The sequence below is a fragment of the Ornithorhynchus anatinus genome, chromosome 8, assembly GCF_004115215.2.
Source record: "Ornithorhynchus anatinus isolate Pmale09 chromosome 8, mOrnAna1.pri.v4, whole genome shotgun sequence".
NCBI classification, from domain to species: Eukaryota; Metazoa; Chordata; class Mammalia; order Monotremata; family Ornithorhynchidae; genus Ornithorhynchus; species Ornithorhynchus anatinus.
The window spans coordinates 20,220,161-20,240,922 of record NC_041735.1 but is presented as its reverse complement, the minus strand read 5'-3'; the positions used below and the strand labels follow the sequence as shown (position 1 = coordinate 20,240,922).

Genomic DNA, 20,762 nt, shown 5'->3' with positions numbered 1-20,762 from the left:
CGGGCCAACCAACTCCATTATACTGTATTCTCCCAAGAACTTAGTACAGTGTTCTACACAGAGTACGTGCTCAATAAATAGCATTTTTTGATTGATAAAGGAGTGGCAGAGTTTATGAACTTGGGGCTTCTGGCTGGTTTCCTTCGGATCTACCAGCTGACTTCCTTCAGGCCCAGGACACTTTATTTATTTAATTAATATGGTATTTATTAAGCCCTAGTTCTAAGCCCTGTGCTAAGCACTGAAGTATATATACAATAATCAGCTCAGACAAGTCTCTGACCTACAGGGCTCAAACTTTCAGAGGAAAGGCAAGCAGGGATTTTATTTCCATTTTACAGATGAGAAAACTGGGGCTCAAAGTGGTTAAGTGACTTGCCCAAGGTCACAAAGCACCATTGGGTTTAAAGCCTGGGTCTTCTGACTCTCAGCCCATGCTCTTTTGAGTAGGAATTCTGTGATGTCTACATTAATTTAGAGGGTTCCAATTCAGTATGAATTCTCTAATGTGTAATAGGGGTTGAGTGATCACTGAAGACTCTCACATTCATTACACTAAACAAAGATGAATACTAATTTTCATTGCCATTTTAAAGAGAATCAGGCCCTAGATAGGTAAATGAATTGCTAGGTAGGTAGAAAAAGCTACTGTTTGAATATCCTGAGGCCTCGCCATCAGGCAAACTGGCCTGGTCTAAAGTTGAATCATGAATCTATCTCGAAATGGGATTTTTCACTTAGTCTGATGCAGGTTGTTTCAGTTCTCATGAACATGTGATGAACATGAATTTTTTCCCCTTCTTACTCCCCACACCCTGACCCCTGGGCTACCAAGATGCCCTTCTCTGCAGCCCTCAGCCCTACCCTGGCTTGAGATAACTACAGAAATCTAATTCTGCATGACAATTAGTAAATCTCTCCCTCCCCGCTCATGTGCATGTAAACTTGTCTTGCTCGAAAGTTGACAATGTTCAGCCATTTCTCAGATACGTAGGGGTCAATCTGCAGTTCTCGGAATATCTGGGCTCTTGTTTATTTCCCTTCTCTAACATGCCCACCAATTTGTCATTTCACAATGAATTAGTACCTCCGCTGGGTACCACAGGGCAGGGAATGGAAGGAAACCTCAAACCTGTCACTCTAGCTGCTTATTTGCCCCTGGAAAGTTGGGTTGGGGAGGAAGTTGGAGCTATTGGCTAGAGGAGTCTTGGGGATCATTAGCGGATTTCAATTATCCATGATCTCCCTGCCTGAGATGACCAAGAGGAAGGTGAGCGGACTGTAATTATCTTTTCCCTCTATTATCTGCTGCAGCAGCATTGTCTGTGAATCTGGAATCCCCACTCCTCCACACATACATTCTCTCTCTCTCTCCCTCTCGCACTCACTTGGAGAACAGCACACACCTCGCTGTCACTTGGCTTGCTGCTCCAGGCTCCTTTCCTCAGGCCTCAGGTGACTCCTCTCTTTTTCCCTTTCTATCTGCCCATCCCCATCATCTCTCTAGGTCTACACCCAAGGCCCGGTCCGCTATAAGTTCTTCCCACTTCACTCGAGGTCACAGAGGGCTAGTCTTTACCTTCTGGCAGACATCCATGTGCTTCTTCAGCCCGACGATGGTCTTCCTGGTGACGACTCCACAAGTAGGGCATGCGACCTCCCCCTTCTCGCTGATGATGCGCTGCCACTGCTCTTCTGGGCTTGCTGAGAGGGGGAAAGGAGGGGCAGAGATTCGGCCAGGGGCCTGGGAGGCTCGGACAAACTACCTCAGGGGAAAAACAGGCAGCCTTTAGGAGAACCAGATTCCGGCCTCACGGCTCCAAGCCGCCCCTGCCGCAGAAGCTGCGGCTATCTGGCGCTTACCTGTGCTGAGGTAAGTGGCAGTTTCCCTTTTCACACTCGACGCTTGAGGTTTCTTCTTTGAATCCTCAGTGCTGCAAACTCCCTCCAACTTCTTGGCTCGGTGGGCTTTGGCTTTATCTTCCACTTTAGCGAGACCTAAGACAGAGAAGGAGATTTTCACAAAAAACAACCCTTCGCACTGGCTTCCTCTTGCAGAGCCTGAGACTGGGTCCTTGGAGGCCGCAAGCCCTGGCCTAAGGCTCCTGACACCGGGGACACTGAAACAGCTGGGTAGACCACAGCCAAACACTTTTCGCTTCTTTCTGTTCTGACCAATAGCCTGTGACTGTGGTGAGCAGCAGCAGCAGCAGTTATTTTAGGTATTTACTGAACTTCATCCTTGCTCTCTACCTGACTTCTTTTAGCTTTGGACTGATTTCAGGCACTGGGCCTGTTCTCACTTGCCACGCTAAGGGGTGCCAATTCCCATCTTCACCATGGGGTCCCAAGGAAATGTGGATCGAATGCTCCTCTCCACACAGCAACTGATCGTACCACAGGAGCGTCCATCCTGGCTTAGAAGCAACACCAGAACCCAAGGTGGGCTGGGGCTTTAATGCCCACATTGCTGACCTGTATCTGGGCCAGCCCAAGCTCAGATGATTTCCAAGTATCGCTGACCAGATAGCTGGAAGTCACAGGTAAGACAGAGTGGTAGATCACCCCACAAAAGGCATCAGGCTTTTCCCTGCCCCTTTCCTTCCCACACTGCCTTGATCCATCCATCCATCAATCAATCAATCAATCCGTGGCATTTACTGAGTGCCTCTTGATTTGGGGGCAGAAATGATCAGATTGAGGTTAGCAAGAACCCGCCTTCCTTAGACGGTTCAGTCCATTGATCTGCCCCAAGGGATCAATCAATAATTCGTAATTATTGAGAGCTACATGCAGGAAACTGTACTAAGCACCTGGGAGAGTACAATAGAACAGATGCAGCCTCAGGGGATAAGGGGGTGGAGTGGCGGTGCCGGAGTCACCTTTCTGAGTGACGTTAGGCTACGGACTTTGGTGAAGGGCTGAAGGGCAGTGTTCACACAGGACAACTACCTAAAACCACTGCTGTCCGGTGCTCTGACCCATCCAGAGTTTGGTGACAACCGCGGGGAGACTTGCATCTGGGCCTGAGTCTCAGCTGTCGGTGTGCTATACGAGACGCCACCAGCCTGAGTAAGGAAGGGTCCTCAGGTAGAGTAGCTGCAGTTGCTGCATGGAGAATGGAACCCCTTTTTGCTGCTGAGAAACGACAGGGATTCTAGTGGGGCCGGGTGCCCTGGGTTCGGGTCCCACCCGCCCCTGCACTGGAAAACCGAGTTGCTACATGGACAGAGCTCCCTGGCCTGTTACCTTTTAGCCCAAACGTCCCTGAGATTGACGGCTGCTCCCCAGTAAACTTCTTAGGAGTTTTCTGTTTCCTTCCTGACTCGAGAGAGAGAAAACGGAAAGGACAATTCTGGTCAAATAACCGTAGTGCAAGTTTGGGGCCCCCCAGCCCAGGATAGTTCCTTCCTCCCCGCCAGTTCAGGGGGTGAAGAGTTCCCGTTTTTGGGGGACCCCGGTCCCCAGGCTGGGAGGCACTCACCAATCCGGCCCCTCCTGTTAGTTGAGCCTCTGAAGAGGCCCAGCACTCCTTTGCATTTCCCCACTTTTCTCCACCCATCGAACCCTCCACCCTAGCTTCAATATTTTGTTGAGACCTCGGCTGGGTTCCCAAAGTGTGTGTGTTGGAGGGCAGGGAGAGGGGAAAAGGGAGATCCCTTTTCCTGACACAAATCCCCTCATGTAGGTTGAGGTGCAAGCAGGTGCATGCTCAGCTCTGGGGCAGATGTCCTAAATTCACCCTCTGGCTCTGCTCCCAACCTAACCAGCCATGGATGGGGAGACTTGAGGAGTGGACCTTCGTGCCACAAGCACCACCCTTTCTAGATGAACTTCTGGGTTCTAGAGAGAAGCCATTTTTCCCTGGCTTCTCTTGGGAGACCAGTGTCTGACAGGGTACAGCTCTTTGAAAGTCCCACAGAATTTGGACTTGTCCATTCGTGGATTCTACAGCTGCTAAGAGTTCAGGGCATTCTGAAGGCTGAGTGGCTCACAGGAAGGCTCAGCCCTGAGTTCAAGGCTATAACGATGGTCCAAACCCAGTGCTGAGCTCTTTTACCTTATGGCTTGACTCTGAGGAGGGGATGTATTTGTTTCTTCTAAGTTGAATTTGCCTTCTCCCTTCACTTTTGGTGGAGCTGAGAGGCTCCTGATCTGGCCTCGTCACTAATAATTGTCTCTGTCCTGAACCTCACAATCAGACCATGAGCGCCTCACCAGTACAGGCTCAGGTCTTGTTCTTCATCTTCATCTCCCCATTGCATTTAGTACAGTGGTCTCTCTTTACACCCTGGGCACTCAGTACAGATGGTTGGCTGATAGACTAATTCAGATGGAGCTTAGGGTCAACATCTTTGGCCCCAGGTTTGGCCTCCACTGAGCCCCATAATGGTGATCACCAGGCTTGGCCTGGGTCTGGCTAGGAGTGGAAGGTGACCCCAGTCCTTCTTTCCGGTCCTGGAGGGAGTGCTTCTACACATGCACGATACAAGCTGCAACATATACAGCCTGCTGGGGACAATTGGGACTGAGCAAAAATGCACACACAGTGCTTCTGTAGCTGTGTCTCATCAGCTAGGACCCAGGCCTCTTGGGTTCTAAATGCCCCAAAACAAGGGCACGGGAGGAAGTAGGTCAGTGACCCATGCCTGATCAGGCTTTTCCAAGCCCAGTTCACAAGTTTAAGACTTGCATTCCGAACAGGTCTCTACCTTGAAGGCAAAACTCTACCCTATGTGGATTTTGTCTACCTCCATAGCCTTGGATTTGGGATCCTCATAATTCTTTACAACTTCTCCAGGGTGCCTCCCACATGGTGGCAGGTAAGAAAAGGGTCAGAGCCAGGGCCAGGGGCAGTGGGTCTAGGATTGTCCAAAAAGTCTCCGTGGATTTTGGAGTAGAGCTAGAAGCAGAGCCTAGGGTCCAGCTTTCTCCTCTCCCCCAGACCTCAGTCTCAGTCCCTCTCTCACATCCTGGGCTCTACTCTTACTGTGCTTCATCCGCTCGGGGTCCTCCTCCGGGAAGGACGCTTGACCGCCACCCTGTCTGGAGTCCTTGCAGCATGAGGGCTTGGTGGTGGGCACTGCCGCTGCGAGGGTCCCGGCTGCGGGCAGCTGGAAGTCCTTGCGTTCCCGCGTCTCCATGGCACATTCCCCATTCTCGGGGTGCTGGGCAGCGGCCTTCTCCAGCTTCACCTGCTTCGGGTGGATGGGGGAGGAGTCTGAGCTCTCAGCAGCTCTGGGGGGGGAAAAGCACACACACACACACACACACTGACCTCAGGTTTGAGCTGGTGGTAGCAGGGCAAGGAAACTGTGGATAAGTCATCTCCTCCCAAACCAGCAGGCCTGAAGAGCCCCTCCCTAGGGTGCCCAGGGCCGAAGAAAGGGCCTCTAGCAGCTAGAGCTGGTACCTTTTCTTGCCACTGCTCCTCCCAACGGTCTTCTGGAGTCTGTTCTCCGTCTTGTTCGGTGAGACCAGTTTGCTAGTTGGTACTGGCTTGCTGGTTGATAGTGGTTTAGGAGGGTGGACGGGTTTGCCCATTGGTACAGGTTTGCTAATTGTCCCTGATTTATTGGTTGGGATTGGTTTACTGGTAGGGACTGCTTTACTGGATGGGACTGGTTTGCTGGCTGGGACAGGCCTATCCATGTGGTTCCACAGCCGGTGTTTCTCCAGCTGGGTCTTGGAGGTGAAGGCGGCTTCACAGTAGGGGCAGGGGTACGTCAGCCTCTCGGAGATTGCACCCTAGAAGACAGGTAAGTGTTATACGTGCATTGGGGTGTCAGTCCACACTCCCCATATCATTCAGAACTCCAAGAGGATGGCAAATGGGAGGGTCTTGCTCTGCCTCGGCTGGAACCAGGGCAGCCGGTAGGTCCACCCCGTGAAGGGAGAGTCTGCGCTTGCAGTCAGGAGCCCAAGGATATGGGCCAACCCTTGTCAGCCTGGACTCTAGAACTACTGGGTAATATTAATAGTAATGGAGGTATTTGTTAAGCACTTACTATGTGCCACACTATATTCAGCACTGGGGTGATCAGGTTGGATATGGCCTCTGTCCCTCATAGGTCCATGTTGACTTTCTGCCTCTTCCCCCCCTCACCCTACTAGCAGGGGGCTAAGCCTCAGCCCTATGGACCAGGGAGAAGGTCCTGAATCCGACTGGATCCCCAGCCTGTGAAACTGCGACCTGGACGGCCCTGGAGGGCCATTGCCAAATAGGCCCCTAAAAGTTTGGGTGGCTCCAGCATTCAGTTCAGGTCCAGAGAGCCCATTTCCCATGGGCACAGACCATCACCTAATATCCTCCAGGGAGTTCTGGATCAGAACAGAGCCACGGTGGATTCCGAGTCACAGAAGGGAACCAGGTGAGGTGACAGTTTGTCAGCATTCTGGCTCTTCCTCCCTGTATACAGTCCTCTGGGACCTAGCCCCTCTCCCTGCACTGAGGCAGCCATCCACCCGCTAGATGCGGCAGGCACAGAAATGATTCGTTCAGAGGACTTGGCTTCACTGAAGGCAAGGGTCTGCTCCATAAACCCCCCCTCTACAGGCAAAGGGGGATATTGAGTCAGAGGGGCTCATAGCCTTGGCTCGCAGACAAATACCCAAACTCAGAAAAATGGGGAGTTTTGGAAAAACCACACTGAGATTCAGTGCCATAACATGGAAGAAAATGTCAACGAGGGGAGGGGTAGGGACCAGTCTTTGTTTACAGAAAGATTCCTGCAAATAAGTTGATAATACTGCTCCTCATGAATGTTTTACTCCCTTTATAACTGGACAATTTAGTTTGCATGTAGCCTGCCAGGGATGGTGCAGAATACCAATGGCTACTACACAAGGAAAAATAAAAATAAGCAAACAAAACGTAGCATATGCCCTCACTCTTGCAGTCGGACGGACACACACACACACACACACACAAGTATATGTACTCATATATGAATACGTGAATCTATAATGGACCATTTCTTGTACATAACCAAATATGCAAATATTAAACATAAAATAATACCTGTTCATTGTATTTGTCCACTCTCTCATATTCAAAATATTCACATTTGTTCATATATTACAGACAAAAAATATAGTCAGTAGTACTATGATACACAAGGGTGTAATGATTAGGAGGTTTATTATTATACAGTGTATGATTTCTCAAGACTGGCCATCTATCATACACAAGTGTGAAAGAGAGTTTATTATACCCATGTCTGCATGATTAGGAGCACAACACAAGTGGCCCAAGAGATTCCTTCCCCATTACCATCCAAAGCATCAAACCCATCCACTCCAGAGGCCCCAATTACATAAGCAATTCACTGCTCTTTCCCCACCCCTTCCCCAGGGGCTTGTGGGTAATGTGGTTTTCTTTAGAGGTGAAATCACATAATCCAGGAGAGCTATTTCCTTTTGTGGCCTGGTAATTTAATACAGATTTCTGTCTCAACATAAACACACACAGACACACACACAGACATTCACAAACAGAACCAGGCACGCACATATATACACAGTTCCAGGGAACCTCAACAAATGCCCCCTAGTCATTCACCTCACCCCTTCCGGACTCCTCCCAGAGACCCTGGCAAGATCCCCACCAGACACACACACACACACACACACACACACACACACACTTATCCCCACCAACTAGACACCCCATCCCCACCACAGAGGCTCATATGCAATGCTGCTGACTCAGGCACATACTCATGTCCCCTAATTACAGTTATGTACATGCTCTCCCCTCCCCTTGGAGACACACATTCATCCTCTGCCTCAGACTCGCTCACTCATTCTCTTGCTGCCACAGAAACAGAACAATCTCTCCACTGAGATGGATACACAATCCTTCACAGACACACATTCCACAGAGACAGTCTCCCAAGAGACACACGCATATCCCAAAGAGACAACTCCTCCACCAGAGACACACATGGACAGTCCACAGAGAATCTGAGATGCACATTCCTGGATGCAAAGACACTTCTTCATACCACGTACACACAAACACACTCTGACACATACAAATACACCCCCAGTCATAAACGCATTGCTGAGTTCCATAGGGAAAATCTCTGAGATCCAAACTGAAATTTTTCCAAAAAACCCATGAAAAGCTGTAGCCTTCCAGCTTCCAACCCCACTCCCTGTGCGTTTACTGCTATTCAGGGAAAATGAAGTGCAAATTGCTGCTCACTGGGTGATAAATTGCTGGGAGCCCCATGGAGATGCATACATCCAGCAATATACATGTGTGCATCGAGGGACAGGGATGGACACACACACAAACGCACACACACATTCTCTTGCCAGAAAAACAATTGGGATGTATGCAGTGTGTAGAAGGGACACACTTAACTTTCTCAGGGAATGGAAGGACTTGTCTTCTGCATAATTCTGAGCACCTTTTCCTCAATTCCATCCATCAATTTAGCTGATTTAGAAATTCAGTTACTCTGATATTTCCTTCTTTTCTTTCTTTCCTTTCCACTGGGAAGAGGGCTTGGCCAAAGGTCTCTCCTCCTTTCCTTATTTTTCAAGGGTTTTCTCCCTCAAGGGGTCACCTTCTTCTGCCCTCCCTATCCTCCCTTCCCAGAAAGGAGTCAGACACACCCTGGGCAGATAGACTCAACATGGTGGACGAGGAGGAGGTAGGTGAATGGTGGGGGGACGTTTAGACGAGGAGGAGGTGGGTGAATGGTGGGGAGACGTTTATAGGGAAGAACCACCTTGAAGCACAAGTCCCTAACTCAGCAAACCCCATGGTCGCTTCCAATCAATCAGTAGTATTTATTGAGCGTTTACTATACACAGAGAACTGTGCTAAGCACTTGGGAGAGTACAATACAACAGAGTTGGTAGACACATTCCCTGCCCACAATAAGCTCCCAGCCTAGAGAACTTCCACATAGAAACCCCAGGAAACAACAGTTACTGACCCGCACACTTTCCCTTTCCTGTATTGTCCCCTCTATCCTCTCTAGACCCAGGGAATGACAGGAATGAGAAGCATTTTACTCCATTCACCCGGTCCAAAGACATAGTTCTACATCAGCCTGGAAGAAATCAGTTCTAGAAATGATTCCAGTTTGGATCTTCACTTGAGCAAATTAATTAAAGGTCCTGTCCCTCTTAACCCAGCCCTCCGTGCTCCTGCAGGCCGGTGGTGATGAACAGCTAAAAGGGGCTGGCAGACAGGGAGTTCCCGCCTTTCCCTGGATGGCGCTTTCCCATTTCATCCCAGGTGTTTCGTTTCTGCTGCTACTCCTGCTCTCCAGATGGGGCCACGGTCGACAGGAGGGTTGGGCTTCCATGCTTATTTTGGTTCCAGTGGAACCTAGTGAGGGTGGGCTATGCATGGGCAGATAGGGGAGTGGGTAGCAGTATCCTTATATGGCTTGTTAGGAAGGGGTTTGAATACCGAACTTCAGAAGTTTTAGACCAAAAGCTCGTTGTAGGCAAGGAATATAACAATTATAATGTATTCTCCCAAGTGTTCTGCACATAGTAAGTGCTCAATGAATACGACTGAATGAATGAAACTTCCTAGAGGTGAAAGTTGATCCTCTGACAGGTAAGTGTACAACTCATTTCTTGCCTAGGACAAGAGATACTTTGGAAGGAAGAAATGCACTAGGCATGGGGAAACCTGAACCCTGGGAGTTGGATCCCTGTGATACACACACACACACACACACACACACACACACACACACACACACACACACAAAAAAGATCAGGAACATCTTACCCCTTGGCAGCGCTGGTAGTGGTACTTCAGCCCATAAATACTGGGGAACTCCAGCCAGCACCCAGAATTCGGACATTTCACCCGCGAATGGGCTTTAAACTCATCCTTCCACTGGTTCATCAGGGAAAGCTGGGAAGAGGAAACAAGCAGGCATCTAGTTGAATAAACCACTCCTCCCACATATCCTATCCTGCCTCAGTGTTCCCATCTGAAAGATGCACTTACAGCTCACCTACTTTTCAGGGGAGGTCCTGCAGTGGAAGCAGATAACACTGGGAAAACCCTGTGATAATGGAGAAGAATAGGAAAAACCCTTTAAATGGGAAGAGGAATTTTCTTTAAAAATTCCAAGCAGGGCAAAATCAGGGGAGGTAGTATGGACTAGTGGAAAGAGCATGGCCTCAGCCACTGACTTGTTGGGTGACCTTGGGCAAGTCACTCGACTTCTCTGAGCTTCAGTTCCCTCATCTGCAAAATGGGGATAAGATTCTTTTTTTACTTCTTAAGTTGGAAGCTTAAGTTCTCTTTACTTCTTAAGTTGGAAGCCCTGTGTGAGTCAGAGGCCATGCCTGATCTGATTCTCTTATACCTACTTCAGTGCTGAGGGCAGGGATTCACACTTTTGATAATTATAGTAGTAATGACCATAATTATTGCTATTATGGACTCAGTTTGGGGGTCAATTGGACTGTAGCTCAATCAAGGGTTTGTAAAAGGCAGCCGTAGCTTCTGTTGGAAAAAGTCCAATTCTGTCCTTGCGGGTATTTCGGTACTTACTTTTGGGGCTGTGCAGTTGTCCAACTGTGTGTGAGGAGGGTGAGGGTGGATGTTTGTGACTGTGGCTTTGCTTGGTCCCCAGATGGGGGACTCAGAACTGGGGAGGGAGCAGAGTGGCTCAAAGCAAAAAGCTGGTCTCAGCAAACCGATTCCTAAACCAAAATGCCTCGTATTGGTCAGACACATCTGGTCTGCTGGCCCCACCTGGATCTTCTCCAGGGCCTCTTCAACATGCTTATTCACTGGCTTTATTGAAAAAGACAGAGACAGATAGAAAGAGAAATTGGTCCATCTTACAGGAATGTCTCTCAGCGCTTGGTTTTCTGCTTTGGGCCGCCCTTTCTTTCTGCCTTCACTTTTGTCACTGGTCACATTTCCTGGGAGAGCAGAAAAAAGAGAGAAAAAAATCAGGACTCTGCTATGTGTGGCTGTTCACTTCAGTGCTGTTGGTTGATGTCTATCTCTGGCTCTCACAATTCTGCCAACTGACCATGACACCAACTCCTCCTCCTTGGCTGCTGTTAATCCCATTCCTGTAATAATCATAATGGTATTTGTTAAGTGCTTATTTTGTGCCAAGCACTTTTCTAAGCGCTGGGATCAGGTAATCAGGTTGTCCCACTTGGGGCTCACATTCTTAATCCCCATTTTACAGATGCAGTAACTGAGGCACAGAGAAGTTAAGTGGCTTGCCCAAATTCACACAGCAGACAAGTGATGGAGCTGTGATTAGAACCCACATCCTCTGACTCCCAAGCCCGTGTTCTTTCCACTAAGCCAAACTACTTCTCTTGTACAACAGTTCTTTCGCCTGGGAGCTGACCCTGGTCCCTACGTGGCCAAACTGCTAACTCAGTGCTGGGCTCGATCGATGAATCAGTGGTACTTATTGAGTGCTTACTGTGTGCAGAGCACTGACTTAGAGGTGGTAGACATGATCCCTGCCCACAAGGAGCTTACAGTCTAGTGGTCCTATTACTTTCTGAGGGGCTTTCTGCTCCCCCAGACTCCAGGAGCATCCAACTACACAGCAGGGTTAACTCTCTACATCTTTCCTCTCTATCCCAATTCCCAGGAGGGGCCGGGACCCTGCCTTCATTGGTCAAGATGGCCAAACTAGTTGCTTAGGGCCTCCTAAAATCCCAGCTTTTCCAATAAGCCTTCCTTGGTTAATCTTCCCACACCCTGATTCATATAATCCCATTAACCAACTCTTACAGTATGACCTAGTAGATAGAGGATGGGCCTGGGAGAAGGACCTGGGTTCTAATCCTGGTTCTGCTACTTGTCTCCTGTGTGACTCTGGGCAAGTCACTTCACTTCTCTGGGCCTCGGCTACCTCAGCTTTAAAATGGGGATTAAGATTGTGAGCCCCATGTGGGCCAAAAACTGTGCCTGACCCGATTTGCTCATATCCACCCAGCACTTCCTACAGTGCATGGCATATAGTTGGTGCTTAACAAATGCCACAATAATTATTATTATTATTGTTACTTAATGCCTCCAGTCTCTCCTCTCTCCAGTCCATTCTTCACTCTGCAACCCGGGTCATTTTTTTATAACATCGGTTTTCGCAAGTCTTTCACACCTTTGAAAACCTCCAATGGATGCCCATTCCTCTCTGCATTAAGAAGAAACTCTTGATAATTAGCTTTAGAGCACTCTCAGATTTCCCCAACCTCCTTGCTCCTCTCCCACTTCAACCCAGCCTAGACATTTCGTTTCTCTAGTGCCAACTGACTCACTTTGTCTTGCTGTCATCTTTCTTACTGCCAATTTCTTGCTCACATTCTCCCTTCTTCCCCCTTCACATCTGGCAGTCCACTGCTCTCTCCACCTTCAAGGACCTTCTGAAAGCCCATCTCCTCCAACAAGTCTTCCCTGATTACTCTCTCTTTAACCTAACCTCTTTCCAACTACTGCCATTTCAACATAAGCCCCGCCATAATATTTAGAGAATTACCTTTATATTCTATTCCTTCCCCCTCTCTGTAATTTAGTTTAGTGTACATCTCCCTACTAGACTGTAAACTCCTTGCAGTTAGGGACCAGGCCTACTAACTCTACTGAACCCTTCTGAAGCCCTAAGTACAAAGCATGTGCTCAGTAAATACTAGTGATTGATTAATTAATTTCACTTCTAAATGCCAAGGGTCAAAGCCTGTCTGCTATTGTCATATTTGCTGCATCAGCTGAGGTTTGCTTCACAGTAACTAAAGTGTTCCCCCATCTAGCCTGAAGTATCCTGCCTGAGAAGCAGTGTGTTCTAGTGGAAAGTGCATGAACCTGAGAGTCACAGGACTTGGGTTCTAATCCCAGCTCCACCACTTGTCTGCTGTGTGACCCTGGACAAGTTGCTTAACTTCTCTGTGCTTCAGTTACCTCATCTGTGAATTAAATCCTACATAAACTGTGGTTCCCATGTGGAACATGGACGGTGTCCAACCTGATGCGTTTGTATCTACCCTCGCACTTAGAAGAGTGTCTGGCACATAGTAAGCGCTTAACAAATACCAAAAAAGCCCTCATTTTCTTTCTCCCACTCTCTTCTGCATCTCCCTGATATGTTCCCTTTAGTCACCATCCCCCCACCTCCAGCCCCAGGTCTGCCTTCCCCTCTAGACTGTAAGTTTGTTGTGGCCAGGGAATGTGTTTGTTGTATTCTCCCACGTGCTTAGTACAGAGCTCTGCACAGAATAAGCGCTCAATAAATACGATTGATTATCTTTCATTCATTCAATAGTATTTATTGAGCGCTTACTATGTGCAGAGCACTGTACTAAGCGCTTGGAATGAACAAGTCGGCAACAGATAGAGACAGTCCCTGCCGTTTGACGGGCTTACAGTCTAATCGGGGGAGACGGACAGACGAGAACAATGGCAATAAATAGAGTCATGGGGAAGAACATCTCGTAAAAAAGATTATCTTGCATCTACTCCAGCGTTTCATACAGTCCTCGCCACACAGTAAGTTCTTAATAGATACCATAATTAGTATTATAAGGCACATTAAGAATTGCTATGTGGTTTCAAACCAAAAAGCAGCTCAGCAGTTATCTTTGCTGCACAGGTATGGGACAAGTCGAGGGAACAGCATCAAGACCTCACCAGTTTTTTCTCAGGCTTTACAAAAACCACTTGATACTGTCAGCGGACTTGGACTCTGGCAGTTACTAAGCAAATCTGGTTGCTCTGAGAAAATGGCCAAGATGCTGAGATTACTCCACAATGGAATGTCCTGTTGAGTCAGGAGTGTGCATCGTCTGTTCCTGTCTCTATGGAGAAGGTCAGGGATGATCAACACATTCTATGTTTGAGAATGACAAGGGAGCTGGGGTTGGGATTTGTCTCTGACCCACTAGGAAACCCTTCTAACTCAACAGGTTCTGAACATCTTTGAAAGCGCTTATGTACATATCTGTGATTTATTTATTTATTTTTATTAACGTCTATTTCCCCTCTTCAATGTGAGCTCGCTGTGGGCAGCGAACATCTCAGCCAACTCCGTTACATTGTACTCTTCCAAGTGCTTAGAACAGTGCTCTGCACTCTATAATCTCTTAGTATACAGATTTATTGACTGAAAGAGCTCTAAATCTAATCATCTGCATATCTCCACCTATGTGTTACCCCCAATTCAACAAAATTGGAAGAGCTCTATTATTTAAGCATCAATAGTATTTATTCAGTGTCTTCTGTGTACAGAGCACTGTACTAAATTCTTGGGAGAGAACAATTATAAATTATTTATAATCACTATACCTTATTTATAATTACAATTATTTGTAATTCACAACCTATATTTATTAATAATGATCTATTAATGTTTTTCTTCCTCTCTAGACTGTAAGCGCTTAGTGGGCATCTACCTACTCTATTGCACTGTACTCTTCCAAGTGCTTAGTTCAGTAATCTGTGAAGACATAATAGCTGACAGTAAGACTGAAGAAATCAAAGATTATGTATCACCATCTCCAGGGAAAACCTCCAAGCAAAGATTCTCATGAGCAAGGTAAGTGCTGACAAATGATTCAGTTACTTCTATATCACATAGTCCCTTTATTCTTGAGTAGACAAAGTAGAAACTGAAATCAAGAAGCCCAGTACATACTGAAGATAACACCCAGATGGCAACAAGCTTCATACCAAGTGGATAACCTACAGAATGGCACAGTGTTCCATTTTCTGAGAAACCTGAATCAGGTTCAGGGCCCATCTGGCTTCCTAAGCAGTTTCCTTTTAGTCAACCTGTAGCTATACTTAATATCAAAGGGCAAGACAGGATTACAAACCAAGGGCTGGAGTGCAATCAGTGGACCAGCATCGGGCGGGGGGGGCGGGGGTCTCCTAGTTCAATAACCTGCACCCAGAGGTGCTCAACAGATGCTTTTGATGACATTGATCATGAGCTGTTGCTCACTATCACACAGCTCTGCTGGATGGGATCTGTCAGGGGAATGGATAAGAACAGGGCACCTAAAAGCACTTAGCAAGTGCCAGACACTTAGTACAATGCTTTGCACACAGTAAGCACTCGATTAATATCACTGTTTGATTAGAAGGTGCCGGGTTGTCCCACTGAAATGGAGGGCATGCAAGAAGAGGACAGAACAAGATCTTCTGAGGACACAGTCAAGCTCAACTTCACATTGTAAACAATATACTCCATTCAGCAATTAAATTCCAGATGTGTGTAAAAGAATGAGCAGGGGACAACCACATCTGCATGTCTGCCCTTTGGGAAGTGCCTGATGACTGGGAACAAGGGAACTGTAGCCTTTTTTTAAAAAATGGTATTCGTTCTTTCATTCATTCATTCACTGTCATATTTTTTAAGCGCTTACTGTGTGCAAAGCACTATAATAAGTGCTTGGGAGAGTATAAACGGACACATTCCCTGCCCATAACAAGCTTACATTTGTTAAGCACTTACTATGTGCCAGGCACTGTAATGAGCACTGGGGTAAAAACAAGCTAATCAGGTTGGACCCAATCCTTGTCCCACAAGGGGCTCACAGTCTTAATCCCCATTTTACAGATGAGGTAACCGAGGTACAGAGAAGTTAAGTGATTTGCCCCAGGTAGCACATTAGACTCGTGGCAGAGTCGAGATTAGAACCCCATCCTTCTGACTCTCAGGTCTATGCTTTTTCCACTGGGCCATCCTGAACTCTTGTTTCAATCTCGGCTTTAAGTTCCTCCTTGCTAACGAGTATTAAATTCCTCCTTGCTGACGAGAATCCCTTGAACTGGGGAATTATTTTGAGAGTTGGGGGCAGGGTAGAAAAGCTGTTGAGAAATGAATAGAGCCCAGAGCAGCACTAAGAGCAGAGTTAGGAGTTAGGTCACAGATAGAAGCAGCATGGCTCAGTGGAAAGAGCAAGGGCTTGGGAGACAGAGGTCATGGATTCTAATCCTGCTCCGCCACTTGCCAGCTGTGTGACCTTGGGCAAGTCACTTAACTTCTCTGGGTGTAAAATGGGAATGAAGAATGTGAGCCCCACGTGGGACAACCTGATCATCTTGTATCGTGCTTTGCACATAGTAAGCGCTTAACAAATGCCATCATTATTATTATTATTATTATTGCAGCATTATCTGCCTTGACACCTGATTGCTGAATTCCCTAGCAATTCTCTGGCAGAAAGACCCCAGATAGCCTCTTGGTGGTCCCACTAGATCATAAGCTCCACGATGTCAGAGACCCTGCCTACTTACTCTATTGTCCTCTCCTAAGAGCTTAATATAGTATTCTGCACACAGTAAGGCTCAATAAATACCACTGATTGATTGATTCAGATCTAAGGAACGATCTCAGAAAAGATCCCTCCCACGGAGCAGTGTGACCTAGTGGAAAGAACACAGGCCTGGGAGTCGGGGGACTGCCACTTGCCAGCTGTGTGACCTTGGTCAAGTCCTAACTTCTCTGTGCCTCAGTTTTCTTATCTGTAAAATGGGGATTGAATACCTATCCTCCCTCCAACTTAGACAGTGAACCCCATGTGGGACATGAACTGTATCTGACCCGATTATGTAGTAGCTTAGTCAGTGCTTAGTACAGTGCTTGGCGTATAGTAAGACTTAACAAATGCCATTATTATTGCTATTATTATATGCTAGGTCCAGCTCCTAGGGAGATGTGAAGGGTCAAGCACATAGGCGATAAGACATCATGCTGAAAGAAGAACCTTGGTTTATGGAGCCACAAGTTCTCCCGACTCTCTGTATTGTTCAAAATTTTTAAGTGCTGTAAAAGAACAGAAACTGTCTTTACCCTGATCTGCAGCTATGCTTTAACTGGAATCATCACATGTTCTCATGACGATTCAAGGAATTGAAAAGGCAAAGAAAAAGGGAGAGGGAAAAAGTCTTTGCCATAAAACACTCCATTTGAAGAGGCACAAAAACAGCTTGTAATAGAACAATTAGCACTTGAAAAGAGACAGAGCAAAAACAGCCAAGAATAAACTAAAGCCCTCACTGGCTACCAGCTAAAGACAGGAAGGGCCAGGCTCAAAGTCAGGCTCTGGTTTGGATAACGGAGATGGGATTGGGAAGACAGCTGTAGGAAGATTGGGTTATTGTTAAGGCACTGTGAGCAAGTGTCAAGTGTACTTGGCTTAAAAGGTACTCGATCAGCTCTCCCATCCACCTTTCCTTGCTCCTTTCCCCTTACAACCAAGTCTGCCTGCTTTGCTCCTCTAGAAATAATAATTATGGTACTTGCTTAGCGCTTACTATGTGCCAAGCACTGTTCTAAGTGCTGGGGTAGGTCCAAGTTAATCAGGCTGGACACAGTTCTTGTCCCATATGGGGCTCACACTCTTAATCCCCATTTTATGGAAGAGGTAACTAAGGCCCAGAGAAGCTAAGAGACTTGTCCAAGGTCACACAGCAGACAAGTGGCAGAGCTGGGATTAGAACCCAGCTCCTTCTGACTTCCAGGCCAGGGATCTTTCCACTAAGCCACGCTGCTAATGCCAGCCTACTTAATGTCCCTCGCTCTTCCTCACCTGCTAATGACTCTCGGTCCCACCTTCCCTCTTGGCTGGAACTCCTTCCCCCTTCATATCCAGCAGACCACGGTTCTCTCCATTTTCAAAGCCCTTCTAAAATCACATCTCCCCACCCTATCTCTAGCGTTATCGCCTACGTCCTAGAGTTCTCACATCCTAAATACTTAGGTATGGCCTCCCCATCCCCCACAGCAGTTAACGTAATAGCTTTAAATGCTAGTGCTTTCTGTACTTTTTATGTCGGCCTCCCCAGCTGAATTGTGAGCTCCTTGAGGACAGGGATCGTGCCTATTAACACTTGTACTCTTCCAAGTGTTTAATACAGTGCTCTGTCCACAGTAGGGACTCAATAAATAATTAAAGGAGCTGCAGAGGAGTGGAAAGAGCACGGGTTTGGGAGTCAGAGGTCGTGGCTTCTAATCCCAGCTCCGCCACTTGTCAGCTGTGTGACTTTGGGCAAGTCACTTAACTTCTCTATGGCTCAGTCACCTCACCTGTATAATGGGGATTAATACTGTAAGCCTCCTGTGGGGCAACCTGATTACCTTGTATCTACCTGAAGCAGCGTGGCTCAGTGGAAAGAGCCCGGGCTTGGGAGTCAGAGGTCATGGGTTCGAATCCCGGCTCTGCGACTTGTCAGTTATGTGACTGTGGGCAAGCCACTTAACTTCTCTGTGCCTCGGTGACCTCATCTGTCAAGTGGGGATTAACTGTGAGCTTCACATGGGATAACCTGATTACCCTGTATCTACTCCAGCGCTTAGAACAGTGCTCTGCACATAGTAAGCGCTTAGCAAATATCAACATTATTATTATTACCCCAGTGCTTAGAACAGTGCTTGGCACATAGTAAGCGCTTAACAAATGCCATTATTATCATTATTATTATTAATGAGGAGGAGGATTTCTGTTTTCGTGCCCACTTTGTATTTTTATTACGGCTGTTGGGGAGGCTCAAAATCTGGAAGCAGCCCCAGCCCCATTAACCCTCTGAGAGAAATCACTGGACGCTTGCTGCGTGGGCTGGATTATAACTTCTCAGATGCCACGTTAGCCCTTGTGAGTGTGGACGGCGATGATTCTGGGATTGCAGTTTGCTGGTACTACCTAAGCATGTTCTGGATATTGGCTTCTGCCACTTTGAAAAAATCACTTTTCAAAATAGCACCCTAGGCTCATTATCAGAGCCGTCCTCCCTCCCCCCACCCCCTCAGCTCTTTCTTTAAGGGAAGGAAGGGGGGCTGGCTCCTCCCCTGACTCCCTGGGCCTCCAGGAGTGCTCCTTGAAGATTAATTAGTAAACATTAGCTGAGAGCTTGGACAAAGGCACTAGAAGCCTGCTGTGTGAGGTGACACTGATGACAGCCAGAGGTGTCTTTGAAGCAAGAAGCATGTGAAGGCAAGCAGGGATTTATTTTTTTAAAGCGAGTAAATTTGCCAGTAGTTTGCCATACTTGCCTCCATACTTGCCTCAGGCTCTTGTTAGAAGAGTAGTCTGTACCCTAAGATGATTCCATTCAATAAAACCATTTGTTTGAATTACCTTCAAAGGCCGACTGTTGCTGCGTAGGGGGGCTATCTATGAGTCAAGCATCTTTTCCCCTCTTAAGTTGGTGACTGAAAATCTCTGGACAGGAACACTGATGATTCAGGACATCCCAGATACAATTTCTGACTTGAACAATTCTGCAGGTTTCCCCAACCCCTTTCCAAACCATCAGGGGTAAAACAGGTTTTTTGATCTTTCTACTGGAGGTATTATCTAGTGGGTTTGGCATACAGTCAGACAACTGGAAATCCAGCGCCACCTGTGTGGCTTTGGGCATGTTTCTGCCGCTTCCGGGCCTCAGTTTCCCTGTCTGTGAAATAGGAACAGCAATTCTAGCACTTGTACTCCTGACCTGCCATTAAGAGGGCCAGTGAACATCCGGTTGGTGCTGTGATCTTCCAGGATGAAAGGTGGGACCCAGCACAAATAATGGGTATTAAAGAGCTTGCCGACTCCTGATTCACTGGCTGAGGTTTCAGCCCTGCCCTGGTGCCCACTACTGAAGTCAGGAATCAGGACCCTGAGAACCCGGGTTTCTGCTGCATAAATTAATCTTCCCAAAGTTCTCCCCCAGTTCTCAGCTTCAAGTAGCATGATTTCTCCTCAGATGGAGAATTCACTCCTCTTCAACCACCTTGGATGCTCTCAACCTCCTACCGCTCAGGAGCCTCTGAAAGTTTAAAAGGAAATAAATCAGACTTCATTTCTCCCGGGAGCGAAGATGACCAACCCACTGGGGAAAGCAGATAATTTATTTCCTCTAAAGCCATCCAGGAACTGGGGCCTGCATTACATCTTCATTTAGGACAATAGGGATGGCTGTGTGTAAGCGTTTTATGAACCAACTCCTCATCTTTCAACATCTGTCCTTACAGCTGTCTTCCCCTACCTCCGGATGGGTTCACATCGCAGCTATGGTGATGGAGTTTGGTAATAAATTGCACTGGGTATCTCGGGTATAAGGGATGGCACCCTGCTTACCTCTGCCCGAATGACCCAGGGGTTGCTATAGAGACTCCCCCATTCATCTTAGAGCATATCTGACCCCATTTGTATAACTGGCCAGGGCCAGTCCTAAATATCTATCATCTGCACCATATATTTTTCAGCTTTCCCTGGGATTGTAGTCAGTCAATTTAGAATGGTATTAGTAGGCAATTACCATGAGCATTGGCATCCTTATGAAGGACATGCTGCAGGTAGAATTTTTCCTGTTTTCCTTAAAATTCTCCCTTGCCCAAAGCTTGACCTCCTATAGGCTCCACCTAGCTCCTTCCCACTCTCTACTATCTCTGGTTGTGGGACATCCCTTTCAAGGGTCAGAGTGACCAGTCTTGGAGTAGAGAAGGTGCTGGGAACTCCATGATTGAGGCAGAGAAGAGGAGAGAGCAAAGGGGAAGTAGAGCCGGGTGTAGGCTTGGATGAGCCTCTGACCACAAGCTGCCCAGTCAGTGGACGAGGATGGGCTGGGCCATTAAATAATATGGACTGGACTCAAAATGGGTGGCTTCTGGCACCTGTCTCCCCACCATCCCTATTTTGGGGTTCATGTGGATGGAGCAGGCTGCAGCGTGAAGGAGTAACTTGTGAGCACTGGCACGCTACTGAGAGGTGATGCTACAATCCTGGACAAACACTTTCCACCAATGACCCAACCG

At 47.4% G+C, this 20,762-nt stretch overlaps 1 protein-coding gene across 2 annotated transcripts in view; it reads right to left on the bottom strand.

The window, feature by feature from the left end:
• Positions 1 to 20,762, bottom strand: part of ZNF512B (zinc finger protein 512B) — a 54,875-nt gene that overhangs the window by 18,163 nt on the left and 15,950 nt on the right. The window contains exons 3-9 of one of the 2 annotated variants that reach the window (XM_029070260.2): positions 10,838 to 10,917; positions 9,764 to 9,892; positions 5,414 to 5,748; positions 4,991 to 5,238; positions 3,250 to 3,321; positions 1,864 to 1,998; positions 1,580 to 1,704 (exon numbers count right to left, since the gene is read on the bottom strand). In XM_029070260.2, coding sequence (XP_028926093.1) covers positions 1,580 to 1,704; positions 1,864 to 1,998; positions 3,250 to 3,321; positions 4,991 to 5,238; positions 5,414 to 5,748; positions 9,764 to 9,892; positions 10,838 to 10,917 — 1,124 coding nt within the window. The remainder of the gene's footprint in view (positions 1 to 1,579; positions 1,705 to 1,863; positions 1,999 to 3,249; positions 3,322 to 4,990; positions 5,239 to 5,413; positions 5,749 to 9,763; positions 9,893 to 10,837; positions 10,918 to 20,762) is intronic. The other variant, XM_029070261.2, reaches the window with a different exon arrangement.